This window comes from Oryza glaberrima, chromosome 10 (assembly GCF_000147395.1).
Source record: "Oryza glaberrima chromosome 10, OglaRS2, whole genome shotgun sequence".
Lineage (NCBI taxonomy): Eukaryota > Viridiplantae > Streptophyta > Magnoliopsida > Poales > Poaceae > Oryza > Oryza glaberrima.
Genome location: NC_068335.1, coordinates 18,062,036 through 18,077,291, shown reverse-complemented (window position 1 = coordinate 18,077,291; position 15,256 = coordinate 18,062,036). Strand labels below are relative to the sequence as shown.

Here is a 15,256-nt window from a genome sequence, read left to right as displayed (position 1 = left end):
ATAGTTTGAAACGAAGAGAATAACATATTATTATCCCCATCCAACATAATATTTTTAGGGTTTCTGGCTCCGCCGTTGCAGCTTGTGGAACAGCTAGCTAGCGTAGATCGAGAATTCGAGATGGCCTGTTGATTTAGAATGGATGGTGTGGATTGAAGGAACGTCACACCGTGTAATGTCAGAGGATACGGTTATATTATGTATATTCGTCGCTGGGAAGAAAATGCGTAAGTAGTCGAGGAGAGACGATGCTGACGGCGAAGACGCCGTACGTGGTAGACAAAGAGGACGACGAAATTAAGAAGCTTGGGCTTCCCTACAAATATACACGAGTTTCATGCATTGCGAGCAACCCACCATTTCCATCTCATCTAACACATCGCTTGATACCACAAACTATAGTTATATTGCTGCATGCAGTAGAGCTGAGATTAGTTAAGCACACAAAAAGCAAGTCTCGATCAATAATGGCTTCTCATGTCTTCTTCTCCCTGGAGCCATCGCTCCTACCGGTAGCCGCTGCTGCTGCACCGGCGGCCGGCGACGGTGGCCGGAGGAGAGGCCGCCGCCGTGCGGATGGCCGCTTCCGCCCTTCGCCGGCGATCCACCCTGGTCGACCAGAGCTCGCCTCTCACTTGATGTTGCCCAATGAATTGGACATACAGGTGCGTAGCTATCAACTGGCATGCGTGATACTATCGATTCTTTTTTTTTTCTTTGACGTTGATTAATTCATTTTTAAACTAATTAAAACGTCAAAGAAAAAAAGAGAATCGATAACTAAATATTATAAGTATGAAGAGAGTACTAATTTATTAATCAATACCAATCAATTGAATAAGAGTAAAATTTATAAAACTTCGTATATTTTGGTTCAAGTTGAATTAAAGCCACCATAACAAAATAAGCATAGGTATTAGGAGATTTAAACAGGAATTTCGTGAGACTAGGGATGTTCCGCCGGTTTCCGTCTAAGCAGGTGTTAGAGAACACATTCACAAGGTGAGAGTGTGGTCTTGCGTGTGGAGTGGTGTGCATGCATATGTGTTTGCCGTGTAATCACAAAGAAAAAAAGCATATGTATTATATATGCTTCTAAAACCACACCGTTAACAGAATTAGGTTAACAATGTGGTTCTGTGATCATAATAATGAGAGTTATGTACCACGAGTCAAATTAATGTGGTCTTATGCAACTCGAACTATAACACATGAGGAAATTAATCATGAGTCTCTAACAGGGTTTACAATGTCAGATTACGTCGATTTCTTTTGTTAATTTCAAATGAATTTTGATAAATTTCGGATAAGACCTTTAGAAATGATTGAAATTCGTCGAGAATCGAGATTGTGAATTCTGGCTCTCTAACCGCTTGTGTTTGGGAAATGCATGCATTTGCAGGGCTTCATGGAGCGCCTGGATGGCCTGACGAACGACGTGCAGGAGATGCTGCTGCATCAACGGCGGCGTCAGAGGAGTAGTACGGCGAACGGCTGCGGCGGCGACGGCGGCGCCCGGGAGAGGATGGCCACCGTCGACCACCTGAAGCGCCTCTGCATCGACCACTACTTCCAGGACGAGGTCGACGGCGCCATGGATGCCCACCTCGAGGAGCTCGCCCATGGCGGCGACCTGCTCGATGCCACCCTCGCGTTCCGGCTGATGAGAGAAGCAGGACACCATGTCTCACCAGGTCACACATACTGATCATGACAAGCAATGACTAATCAACTACTCCCTCAATTTCTAAGTATTTGACATCGTTGATTTTTTAAAATATTTTTAACCGTTTGTCTTATTCAAAAAATTTAAGTAATTATTAATTATTTTCCTATCATTTGATTCATTGTTAAATATGCTTATATGTATACATATAGTTTTACATATTTCACAAAAGTTTTTGAATAAGACGAACAGTCAAACATGTGCTAAAAAGTCAACGGTGTCAAATATTTAGAAACGGAGGGAGTAGTTTAATTTAACCAGGTTTAATTAGAAAAGATTTGTGATAATTACCTGTGCAGATGAGGTTCTTGGAAGATTCACAGATGGAAATGGCGATTTCAGCATGGCTTACAGCAAGGACATCAGAGGGCTACTCAGCCTGCAAGACATATCACACATGAACATAGGAGCAGAGGCCTCACTCTACAAGGCAAAGGAGTTCACAAGCAGAAACCTTCAATCTGCCATCGATTACTTAGAGCCAGGCCTTGCAAGATATGTGAGGCAGTCACTGGAACATCCCTACCATGTCAGCTTGATGCAGTACAAGGCCAGGCACCACCTCAGCTACCTGCAGACCTTGCCCACCAGGTGCACTGCAATGGAAGAGCTTGCTCTTGCAGACTTCAAGCTGAACAAGCTGCTGCATCAGATGGAAATGCAGGAGATCAAAAGGTATTATATAAATACATATATAAAATGGAAAAGTTTAAGGATTTATGGCTTTTGGCTCAGTTTGAAACAGATTATTGAGGCAATTGTTGCTGTGGATTATCATTTTGATAAATGAACTTAACATATAACTTAAAATAAGTAGCTTAAGCAATACAGTGGAAGATAAATAAATATTTATCTTGGTTATGGGGAAAAATAAATATTTTGATAAATAAACTTAACATATAACTTAAAATAAGTAGATTAAGCAATACAGTGGAAGGTTTTTTTTTTTGAGAAAATGTATTTTTCAGAGCGTGGAGAAAATAATCCATTCAAAAATCTGGTAAATGATATGAAAATAACTAAGCCTAATGATCTACGATTTTCCACCCTATGTATCTATGACATGTGGGTTCTGGTTCTCCATGTCACACACATAAATGGCAAGATTGCAACTACTAATGGAGTAGCAAATCCCTTATATAAAATGAGCACTTATATTACTAATGGAGTGGCAAATCCCTAATATATATAAAATGAGTACTTCTATAGTGATCTCTGTGGATTTTAAATAGCTACTTTTGTATTTCCTTATCATTACCATTTTAACAGCAGTGATCGATTCATAGTAAATTTGCAAGAAATTTTCAAACTTATTGTCTCCAAATCACGTGATGCAGATGGTGGATGAACTTGGGATTGGCTCAGGAAATACCAGTTGCCAGGGACCAGGTGCAGAAATGGTACGTCTGGATAATGACGGCCTTCCAGGGTGCTTCCTTCTCCAGATACCGGATTGAGCTCACAAAGATCGCCTCCTTTGTCTACATTATGGATGACATCTTTGATCTTGTCAGCACACAAGAGGAGCGCTCCTGCTTCACACAGGCAATCAAAATGTAAGACTGAATTCAAGATAACAATCCTAAACATCGTCCTAGTAGATTCAGGTTACATTAGATTTGGACTGGTAAGGTACATATATGGTTACATGTAACAACTAACAACTAATAATTAATGCACCCATTTTACAGGTGGGACTTTGCAGCTGCTGATTCCTTGCCTAGCTGCATGAGGTCATGCTATAGGGCTATTTACACTGTTACAAATGATATCACAGATATGGTCGAGAGAGAACACGGAGTAAACCCTATCAATCATTTGAAGAAAGCTGTATGTCATAACAAATAAACATGCCATTTCTAATTCCTGCTGTGTTACAATTTATTTTCTCACAAAGAATTTGCAGTAACTGACAACCAAGATTGATAAAATCCATGGTGTGATTTAGCCTTTTCACTTTTTATCAGCCCTTGTAAATTTCTTATGTAACTCTGTTTTCACTCTGTCTACAATATAATTCCAGCTCTTGCTAGATCTTTGAAAAAAAAAAGGACTGATGAAAACTTTGTACCCCATCTTCTGCAGTGGGCAGTGCTGTTTGATGGATTAATGACTGAGGCAAAATGGTTGACCGATAGTCATGTTCCCTCCTCAGAGGATTACCTAAGAAATGGTGTTATCACTTCAGGAGTACCACTTATGTTTTTACACTTATTATTCATGCTAGGGCATGATGCAGCAGAGCTCATTGACAACATCCCTCCTGTCATCTCCTGCCCAGCAAAAATCTTCAGACTCTGGGATGACATAGGCAACGCCAAGGTCAGAACACCTCCCAATAAACTTCTCTTCACCATGCCAAACCTATTACTACATATATAGCACCTAAAAATATCACACAGCAATATCTGAATTCTTGTGTTCATATTTTAAACAGACTGACTATGCATACACACCAAAGAAGATTGTTCTGGATTAAAAAAAAAATATAGCCTTGTTCTGAAGTCCATTTGATCCCTTTAAAAAGTTTCAAATTACTTGGTGCAACATGACTACACCAAATCCCACACATGCTGATACTAAATACACCTCTAAATTTCCAACACAGGAAGGGTTGGATGGATCATACAAGGAGTTGTACCTCAGGGAGAACCCAGGGCTCGCCGCCAGCGAAGCGGAGGAGCACATGCGCGGCATGATCGCCAGGGAGTGGGAGAAGCTCAACCGTGAGAGCTTCTTCTCCGGGAGGGCCTTCCCCGCCGGCTTCACGCAGGCGGCGCTCAATGCCGCCAGGATGGTCGGCGTCATGCACGGCCACGACGGCGAGCAGAGGCTCCCCGTCCTCGAGGACTACCTGAGGATGCTGCTTCTCTGAAGCTGAATCATATATATATTCACTCATCAATCATCCATGGTGTGCAGAGATTATCATGGAGACTTGACGTTGTAGATAGGCAGGAGAGCATAATACAGAGTTGACACTGTTGATAGGTATGGAGACCCGTGGTTGATCCTAATTTCTTGAGAAATCTGGTTCGAAAGAAATCGCCGAATCTTCAAGGGCAGAGATCAACCTCTGGAGTATGTGTAGTGCTTAAGATTTAGCAAGATTATTGGCCTAGTGCTGTTTCTGTAAGAGCGCCACCCTGGAGTTCTTCCTCTTCTTCTTCTTCAGTTTTTGTCTTCTTAAGCCTCTGAGCTTTTTTTTTTTATTGGGGGGTACCCCTTCTAGTTCGAATTGTACATAAATGCTATTATTCCTTGACACACTTGAGAGCATGCAACACTAGAATCACAGAGATGCATGATTCAAGACAAAATGCAGAGCTCTGAGTTCCCCACTTTGATTGAAAGGAGATTATATGTCATCTACTCTTAAAAAAACAAGAAATGCAGAGAGACCCATGCTTATGACCTTGCAACTCGCAGTCTTCCTTGGCATTTGAACGAGCAGCTCACCGGCAACAACCGCAATCTCCAGAGTCCAGACTGAAAACGTGCAACAGGAAAGAAAAAAAACAAGGATCTCGGATCGTAGAGCAAGAAAACGAGCACCAAACAATCAGCGAAAGAATCGTCAATAGATTTTTACCGGATATAAGAAGCCTATGTGTCAGTTTTTTCACAATTCACAGCAACACCGCCCCCCAACCCCCACGGATTCGGCAACTGCGCCCGTCGATCGGCGCCTCCGCCGCCGGCACAAGCTCCCCCACGTCACCACCACCCCGCGGGCAGCATCTCGCGAGGCGGCGGCGGCGGCGTGGTGATGGTGAGACTCTGTGAGGAGACAGCTCCGACGACCATGGTTTCTTTCTCTCTCTCTCTCTCTCTCTCTCTCTCTCTCTCTTTTGACTTTGCCAGCCCATCAATTTGTATGGCCCAGATTGCGGACGGGACGAGAGTCCCAGGCCCATTTTTCACTGGCCCAATATTCGAGATGTTTATCAACTGGCCAATTTGATATGGTAGCGGTCCTATCTTGGGCCTGATCACATCGAAGAACACGAAACTTTTCCGCATAAGGCCCCTCTACTCCCATTTCATTATTACCATATCGAATCCTCTCGAGAAAGAGAATGAGGTTAGGGCGAGTGGGCGACAGCGGTGGCGATGGAGATCGACGGGGTGGTGAGGCCTTTCGCCGCGCAGCGAGGTCACCATGTGCCCATGCTCTAATCCCAAGCCCGAGAAGGGTTTGAGGGGGGAGGGAGGGGATTGGAGAAGACGACGAAGAAGAAGGAGAAGAGGCATAGGCCCAGGCCCAAGCCCAAGCCCGAGCCAGCGACAAGGTGAAGGAGGAGATGGAGGCAGAGGACGGAAAGAGTAGGAAGAAGACAAAGCTGGTGAGTGATGACATTGAGACGAGCCTAGATCTCGATGGATGAGCTCGATTGTCACCTACATGATGTGTGCGACACTAAGCCCGATCTCTCAACTCAAGCTCAGAAGTCAGAATCGGCTTGGACCCTGATTCAGAAGCCAGACTCTCCGCTGCTTTTGACAAGGAGGTGAAATTCACTTCCAACATCCTCCAACGACGACGAAGAGAACGAGGAGGAACGGGAATCACTGATGAGGCGACGACAAGGTGGAACTGAAGGAAGAGGAAGCTTGAGGAGGAATAGGAGGAAACTTACAATCTAAGCAAGAACAGAGTTTGATGATGGCTTCGAGAAGAGGAGTTGGAACTTCTCCTTCCTATACTCATTACTCATTAGCACATGATTAATTAAACATTAACTAAAAAAATTAAAAATAGATTAATATGATTTTTTAAAGCAACTTTCCTACAGAGGTTGTTTATAAAAAAAATGTATCGTTTAATAGTTCAGAAAGTGTGCGTGTGAAAAAAATAGTGAGTAGAAGTTAATAAAGAGAAGAAACAAATATACCCTTAATAATTTACAGACATGTGTTTTCTTAACTTGCAGTATCTTTGTTATCCAGCTATATACTAGTTTATCCGTTTCATAATGTAAAACTTTTTAGCATTACCCACATTCGTATAAATGTTAATGAATCTAAATATATATGTGTGTCTAGATTTATTAATATCTATATGAATATATGTAATACTAGAAAGTCTTACATTATAAAATGGAGGGAGTAGTACAGTATAGTAGTTCCCTACCTAGTAGTGCTAATTACTACTCCATCCGTCCTAAAATATAAGAATTTTATTTTTAACTATGACATGGTCTTCAAGATGCTACTTTGACCAACAATATTTATAAAAGTAAGATATTTTAAATAAAAAGAGTTGCATATTATGATAGTTTGTTTAATAATAAATCTAGTAACATCAATTTTACATGATTGATCTTTTTTTTATTAATAGTCAAAGCTAAAAATGTTTGACTTGTACTATGCTAAAATACTTATATTTTGAGATGGATAGAGTGATTATTATGATGTGATCATGCATGCATCCAGCATCGTAGTGTTATTGTCATTTCAAAGTCGAGACAAATTAATACTCATGGCTATTGACTGTCTCTAGCTGGAAGCAGAAATTACATATGTTTAATTAATTTTGAGTGAGAGATATTAGATAGAAAAATTAGCAAAACAATGTTTCTTTTCTTGGCTGAGCACGGCCTTGCCGGATTGGCACACACAGTCAGTGTCATTCAGGACGGGCAACTATATATCTGGTATTCACTCTAGTTTTGTCTTAATGAGAGTTGTTCTAAATAATAGGGAGTATTCTATGTTTCATGCCGCTGTTGCTCTTGGAAGATTTGCAAATTGTTTAATTTAAAGAATAAAGAATTCAACCGCCATAGTTTACGTACCGGATGGTTTACTATTATTAGTACTACAGTACTTTATTAGATTAATTACACATGCTTATAGTGGACTACACCCTCCGTGACATTATAAGTGTAGTTGTGGATTTCCGTATTCAACGTTTGACTGTCCGTTTTATTTATTTTTTTTAAAAAACAAGTCACACATAAAGTATTATTTATGTTTTATTATCTAATAACAATAAAAGTACTAATCATAAAATAATTTAAATAAGACGGATGGTCACATGTTGAAAATATAAACCTATAATTACATTTAAAATGAGAAAAAGTATATATGAGCCTCCAACTAGCTCCTCAGTTCGATCAATAAACTTTTAAAGCATGTCTGAAAATGCAGGAACATATATACAGTACAAACCAAAATCCGGGATATATTCACACCAAATTAATTTGCACGTAAATATGTAGTGAAAAGTTGTAATTATTATTCTTTGTTCCACTCACAAGCAAACGAAGAAATGGATTGGTTGTGTCACAACTTCAATGTTGATCTGAACAAGATTTGCTTGCTTAGCTGCCAGTTTCTCTCATCCGGTTTCACTTGCAGAAACGCCAACACTTCTGTCCATATGATTGCATCGATCAATCAGCTAAGCCAATCCATCGGCATTATGGGCCTACTTGTTCTCTACCCTGCCAATTAATTGGTAGTACCAAAATCTAGATAAATTTTAGCACTACCAATTTTTGGTAAGGCAAAGTTAGGTAGTCTATGCTTGGTTTAGTACTAAAATAAAGTCAAAATTTAGTATGAGAGTGAAGAAGATTCTAGAATGTAGCCAAAGTAAGCATGGACACTACTAATTATTTGGCTTCAATCCAAACTAGCATGTGTACTATTAAAGTTACCAAAACTTTGGTAGGGTCACGTTTTGGCTTTAATCCAAAACGGCCCTATGCCCATATACGTATTGCCGAAGCATCTGGAACCTTCCAGCTGCAACTTCCATGGCTCAACATGCAGCCAATTAAGCTGTGACTCGTTCGATCTTTACCGCGGCCATATGCGAGTCGATTCTAAATTCTTGTGGGGATATCTCTTCATTATTTGCATGCATTCAAATAGTTATTAATAATTTTTTAAAAAAATTAACTAGATTAGTACTATATAATAAATCACCCCACAAACATAGTTTTGGTTTACTTATGTGTTGGTTTGAATAATTGTTTACTCCTTTTGTGTTGGTTTTGTTTTGATACTGCTGGATTGTTATGTTATCTTGAGAGAATTTTGTAATAAGTGTTTGTAGCTTCTTTTAAAGTAAACGTCAGGGTTTATTTTCATTATCTAAAAAAATAAATCACTCTATAAACATGCAAGTTAAAATTTAACTTCTTTGTAACGAAAAGAACAAATTAAACTATGACTAATTAACGTATATCCATAGTCAATTTTGTTTTTTTTTCCGTTGTTTATCTTAAAAAAAGTATAGAATTTGATCTTTCATATTTATGAAGTTGCGCAGCAATGACGGTGACGGCTCGGCGGTGGCGGATGATGATGGCTTGGTGGCGCGCTAGGAGCGACGCCTCGCACAGCGGCAGCGCCAAGAGGAGAAGAAGGGGAGGTGGTGCAGGTCAGCTGGAAAGATGGCGTGGAAACAATGGCTCCTGACGAGATAAGTTGTGACAGCAGCTCGGTGAAGGTCATGTTCTGCGGCGACGTCGGCGTTGCAGCGACGACTCTTCAGTGAGATAAGCTACAACGGCTTGGAAATGTTTTGGTATGCAATGACGAAAACTTGGCAGCAGAGGTCCTCCGATGAGATAAGCTTCGGCGGCTCGGCGGAGGTGGGCGATGGGGCAACAAGGTGTCGTTTGCATTGTAGGGTGTTGGTTGTCATGTGATGTGGTGTCGGTGTAGCAACGACGACTTTTGGCGAGATAAGATATGGCAGCTCAATGGAGGTGGTTCTCTGCAGCGACGACGGCATGGCGGCGATTGAGTCGTCAGCACCACGTATGAGTAGGTTGTCCGGACAGCATGAGACCCTTGCTTGGCAACTACAAGGTGATTGGCGGACTAGTTTCGTCGCCTTTGTTTGATCTTTGGTGGAATGGAGAAACTTCTGTGGTGGTTGCTGTGACAGCAAGGGGGTGTGGAAGGGCGGGCTAGCTCCGCATCTACTTCAAGTTTGAAGCAGGGAAGAAAAGATTAGAGCTAGTCTTCTAGTTTTTCTTTTCGGTTGTTCTTTTCCATGTTTCTCAATTATGAGTTTTAGAGTGTATGCACTCGTGTAAACTTTTGGCTGTGTATATCCACTTTGGATATAGAGGCCGGATTTTATCCATTATCAAAAAAAATGAAGTAATTTATCACATATTAATAATCTATCTTGTTAATTTTTTTAATAACCATTTGAATAACATGTAAATAACGAGGGGTTGTTCCCTACAGAGTTTAAAATAATTCCCTGGCCACGTTGTAAAAGTTGATGATCGATGACACCACCAGCTACCAAAAAAAAGAAAAGCGTCGTTTTTACAACGCAGTAAGCCGCCAGTGGTGCCTCATCGAGCTCACCGATCGTGAAAATCCACGAGAAATCAATGGAGAACTCCACACTCCACTAGCTACATCGAACTCACTTACTGATGCAACCCTATATAAAACCCCTCGAGGGCTCGATCGAGGCAGCTGAGTGCACCACCGCCGCAAAGCGATCCAGCGATATCGATCGAGCACCAAGATCTCGAGAGCTCAGCAATGGCGCGCTCTGGTAAGGTGGCCAAGATCGCGGTGCTCGTCGTCGCGCTCGCGCTCGCGCTCCTCGAGATGCCGCGCTGCGCCGTCGTCGCGCGCCGCCATTACGGCAAGCAGCTGGAGGCGGCGGACGGCGGCGGCAGGGGGGATATTCCCGGCGGTGATGACGGTGAACGGGTTCGGGGCCGGCGGCGTGCGACGGGCGGTTCCACGGCGACGGCGAGATGGTCGCGGCGCTGTCCACGGAGTGGTTCGCCGGCGGGCGGCGGTGCCATAGGAAGGTCCGCATCACGGGTGGCGGCGGCGCCGTGGAGGCGACGGTGGTGGACGAGTGCGACTCCCGGCGCGGCTGCAAGGACGACGTCGTCGACTCGTCGCCGGCCGTGTGGCGCGCGCTCGGCCTCGACACCGACGCCGGCGAGGTCCGCGTCACGTGGACCGACGCCTGAACCGAACCCCCCCGGGACATCGCGGCAAGCCGGCCGGCAACGGCTGTTCGAGACTGATACTGAACCGTGTTAGTCAGAAGATGAGACGAGTATACTATGCTATTCTCTGATCTGTATGATGTTAGTGTTGCTATTTGCAAATAAATTATGGCCGTGTTTAATTAGTTCGTATGCCAAATTTTTTTTAAGTATACGGACACACATTTAAAGTATTAAACGTAGACTAATAACAAAACAAATTATATATTCCGTCTATAAACTGCGAGACGAATTTATTAAGCCTAATTAATCCGTCATTACCAAATGTTTACTGTAGCATCACATTGTCAAATCATGGCGTAATTAGGCTCAAATGATTCGTCTCACAATTTACATGCAAATTGTGCAATTGGTTTTTTCATCCACATTTAATGCTCCATGCATATATCTAAACATTTAATGTGATGGAATTTTTGTAAGCTCGAAGCGAACTTCTGCTTCTTGCAGAGAAGAAACTAGGGGAGTATAAGAAAAAAACTACATAAGTTTTTTGAGCGAATAACTTCCAGATATAACTATAATATAATTAACTGTACTATAAATGCATTGTAACTACGATATACCTTATACCCCCTCCGTCCCACTCAATAAGGCGCACATGCATTTTAAGATTCAACTCTTTAAATATAATAAATAGTTTATTATAAATTAAATTTTATTTGATGAAAATAGTATAATTGAATTATCATTTAAATTTACTTCCATATGATTACGATTTTGTTGCTATAAATGTTATAGTATGTGAGAAATTTAAAGTTAAATATTAGTCTTGAAGATTGTGCTAAGTTTAACCGCGTCTTAGTAAGTGGGACGGAGTGAGTATAAAACTTGTATTCAACTATGATTTAGTTGGCTAGCATCGGGATTTTACGCGTGACGTGTAAAAATTTTCTCTAGCATTTTTTCCCTTCATGCATAAATCTCGAGGTAATCCGATGGCCATAAATCTAAAAGTTTCAGGGGTAAAAAACTTGCGAAAGTTTTTCTATCAATTCCGTTCGCGTAATTTAAGTTTTAATTATTAAAAACTTAAAAATAATATATTTTATATTTTAATAAAAAAAGTTTTCGCACAAAATACGTTTAGTAGGTTAAAAAACATGCTAACGAGAATCGTAGTAAAATCCGCATCTTAGTCCGAAGATAACAGAGTCACGAATGAGAGGATATGAAAAGCAAAATAACCTGAGAGTTGGTTCCCATATCTGGAGCCGGAACATCAGTATGAAAGCCAATTAAGTCGCTTGAGCCCAGAGATGCTGAGTTCTTCGGGACCAGGGGTGCATCCTATTCCACCTTTAGCTCCTTCATATGGAATACTACTTAATACCCCGTGCTTAGCCGTGGGATATGTGGATGAATACATGTTATACATTATAGAAATGATAGATGTACATGTTTAAATAATGTAAAAATGATGTGGCGATAATGATTTGACATTGTTTACATATTGAGTTTTAAAAATACAATAAAATTATAAATGTTATATTATATTTTTATGATATTTAAAATACTCTAGATAATAATTGCTAATGGGTGATGATGTGACACACTTGCATGGATATGAAATACTCTAGATAATAATTACTAATGGGTGATGATGTGACGCATGTTGAGTTTTATAAGGCAGCGGATATCAACTTTACACCAAGATAGATTGGCGCGCGGGTGTCTTCCATGTGCCAAGGCATTCACCTTCTCACCATATGGATGAAAGACTTGTCCCTGCAAGTGCTTGCTGCAACCATACACACTATATTTTTGAAAGTGTTTTCAGATAGTCTTAAATATGATTGGCAGCATACATTGCGTTGGATGTGGAGTCCGGATTTTACCCATTATTAAAAAAAATACAAATCCATCAAAGGAGGATGTCATAATCAGACATCTCTCCAAGTGGAGACAAATTAATCCTGGCTGTAGCTAGAAGAAGAAAAGGTGTTTAAATTGCTGTAATTTTCAGTGAGAGATATTATAGGTATATAAAAATAAGCAAAACAAATATCTGTCTTGGCTGGGCTCGGCCCTGTCATATTTAATTATCACACTCCGTATCAGTCAGGACAAACCGGCGTGGACAATCATCTTTTGCACTCTAGTTGTGATCTGATGATAGCTACTAAATGGTACTCGAGTAATATTCTATGTTTTTATGCAGCTGTTGCTCTTGGAAGATTTGCAAATTGCTCCTAATTAAATCAAAGTAAACTAGGCATTCTGCCGCCATGGTTTACTCTAAATGCTTTACTATCAGATTGCACATGCACATAGGAGTCCATAGGACCATGTTGCTCTGTTTGGTCTATAACGTTTGTGTCTAAACCATGTCTTGAAATGCAGCAGCAGGCCAAAATTCAGGATACACATATTCAACCGAAATTTGCATGCGCATATACTGTAACACGCTTTAATATTCCCCCCACCCACTACCCCAACACACACATCACGTGGAGTAATATATTTCATGTTAATCTATATGATCCTTTTTTAAATAAAATTATAACTATTTAGATGACACATGCTGTATAAGATATGAGGAGATATATCCTCAAGAGAATGAAAACATTTTCCCAACAAAGCAATTACTGATTACAAATTACATCTTTCAACACTTGTCAAATACGAATCTATCATAAACCATTTACTGTCATTTATAAGAATTTAAGCCTGCGCCTGAACAAATACGCTAGCTAAGCTGCCGGTTTCTCTCATCCAGTTTTCCACAGAAACGCCAATACCTCCCTCCATATCCATAATTCCATACGATAGCCTCGATCAATCAGCCAACAGATCGTCGATGCACCGAACCATATGAAGGATTCGCGACCCGTTCTTGATTCGCTAGCTTAGCTCAGGAATTACCGCGCCCGTTTTTACGACGCAAGGAAGCCGCCATTGATCCTGTATCGAGCTCACCGCTCGTGAAAATCCACAAGAAATCAATGGAGAAACCTTACTCCATAATTATAATTAATTAATTATTATATACTATCTCACTTGCTGGGTGCTATATATAAACCCCTCGAGAGCTCGAGGCAGTGCACCATCGCAAGCGAGGCGAGGCAGAGCACGAAGGTCTCGGGAGATCAGCAATGGCGGCGGCGGCGGCGAGCACCAAGATCGTCGCGGTTGTTGTCGCTGTCCTCCTTGCCATCCTTGAGATGCCGTCGTGTGCCGTCGCGCGGCGGCACCACCACGACCACCACGACAAGCCGGGCCACCACGACGGCGGGTTCCCGGCGGTGATGACGGTGAACGGGTTCGAGAAGGGGGAGGACGGCGGGCCGGCGGCGTGTGACGGGCACTACCACAGCGACGGCGAGCTGATCGTCGCGCTGTCGACGGAGTGGTTCGCCGGCGGGCGGCGGTGCCACAGGAGGATCCGCATCACGCCGAGCGAACACGGACGCCGCGGCGGCGGCGGCGGGCGGCGCGCCGTGGAGGCGACGGTGGTGGACGAGTGCGACTCCCGGCGCGGCTGCAAGGACGACGTCGTCGACTCGTCGCCGGCCGTGTGGCGCGCGCTCGGCCTCGACACCGACTCCGGCGAGGTCAGCGTCACGTGGTCCGACGTCTGATGAACCCCTCGCCGGCGGCGATCTGCTCCGCCTAGCTACTTGTGATCGGCCGCCATTGCAACTGCTCGATCCTAGACTGATCATGAATTGTGTTCAGCCAAGAACAGTTTGCTAGTATATTTTTCTATAATCTTTTGCGATGCATGGTAGTGTTGAGATTTGAGAATAAAAATCACTTTCTTTTGAAGAAGAAAGTATACTGGGTTAGTTGCTATGAGTTTATACAATATGGAGTATAAACTAGTAAGGATTTGTACCAGTTTGGTTAAGTTTTCTTGGTCAAATTCAGGCTTCACTGTTTTTGTTGATATTGGATTTTATACTCTCAAGGAAATGTATACTCTCTTATTTGTATATTACTTAAATAATCATAAAAAAAGAAAAGATGTATTAACATATGATACATCACTTGACAAACATGAAAATTAAAATTCAACTTTTACAAGTCATAAGAAAAAAAGTTAAACTACAACTAGTAAACGCGTATTCACAGTTAAATATGTTTTTTAATATGTAGAAGTTAATTAAATTTAATCTTGCATGTTTATGAAGTGATGTATCACATATTAAACTATCTTGTTATTTTTTTTATTTTTTTACAAAATCATTTAATTGCCATACAAATAATAACGAAAGGACATCAAGTACAGGATAATTTCTCCTTTTTTTATGAAAATACCCGGGCATGATTGTCCGATACTTGTCCGGGCTGACTGATCACGCATCACTTGGTTGATAAATAGAATTGGTCCAATTGGATTAGGACTCCAATATGAATCTATGATAACTTTTGCACATAATACTATGGGTACTATAACAGAGAAAAAATAGTGATAATAACAAAGAAAGTGGTTCTTATGTGATGTGTTTCCTTCGTTTTTAATAGATGATGTCGTTGACTTTTAGACACATGTTTAACCGTTTATCTTATTCAAAATTTTTAT

General features: G+C 41.4%; 2 protein-coding genes and 1 long non-coding RNA gene across 11 annotated transcripts; 2 read left to right on the top strand and 1 right to left on the bottom strand.

Moving 5' to 3' along the window:
• The first annotated feature begins 254 nt into the window (after positions 1-254).
• LOC127752686 (S-(+)-linalool synthase, chloroplastic-like) lies at positions 255-5,140 on the top strand. The gene is made up of 7 exons (XM_052278088.1): positions 255-665; positions 1,403-1,694; positions 2,026-2,401; positions 3,064-3,282; positions 3,418-3,556; positions 3,812-4,048; positions 4,335-5,140. The coding sequence occupies exons 1-7, from the start codon at positions 468-470 to the stop codon at positions 4,599-4,601; spliced, it is 1,728 nt and encodes a 575-aa protein (XP_052134048.1). The 5' UTR covers positions 255-467; the 3' UTR covers positions 4,602-5,140.
• LOC127752693 (uncharacterized) lies at positions 1,195-5,563 on the bottom strand. Of its 9 annotated transcripts, none has more exons than XR_008012397.1 (6): positions 5,142-5,563; positions 4,368-4,603; positions 3,890-4,023; positions 3,099-3,261; positions 2,018-2,369; positions 1,195-1,660 (listed from the first exon to the last, which is right to left on the bottom strand). It is a non-coding gene; the product is annotated as an uncharacterized LOC127752693 (long non-coding RNA). The 9 variants fall into 9 exon arrangements; XR_008012395.1 differs by having other exon boundaries at positions 3,099-3,258; XR_008012393.1 differs by lacking the exon at positions 3,890-4,023 and having other exon boundaries at positions 2,018-2,105; positions 2,181-2,369; positions 3,099-3,258.
• An 8,263-nt stretch (positions 5,564-13,826) lies between these two features.
• Positions 13,827-14,312, top strand: LOC127785926 (putative ripening-related protein 7). Its single transcript, XM_052313264.1, has one exon. The coding sequence runs from the start codon at positions 13,827-13,829 to the stop codon at positions 14,310-14,312; it is 486 nt and encodes a 161-aa protein (XP_052169224.1).
• Positions 14,313-15,256: the final 944 nt, after the last annotated feature.

Excerpts from the sequence above, each read along its gene's own strand:
- LOC127752686 (XM_052278088.1), top strand. The coding sequence starts at position 468 with ATGGCTTCTCATGTCTTCTTCTCCCTGGAGCCATCGCTCCTACCGGTA. Across the intron at positions 1,695-2,025 it reads AGGACACCATGTCTCACCAG|ATGAGGTTCTTGGAAGATTC; the intron begins GTCACACATACT and ends TTACCTGTGCAG. Across the intron at positions 3,557-3,811 it reads TCAATCATTTGAAGAAAGCT|TGGGCAGTGCTGTTTGATGG; the intron begins GTATGTCATAAC and ends CATCTTCTGCAG.
- LOC127785926 (XM_052313264.1), top strand. The coding sequence starts at position 13,827 with ATGGCGGCGGCGGCGGCGAGCACCAAGATCGTCGCGGTTGTTGTCGCT.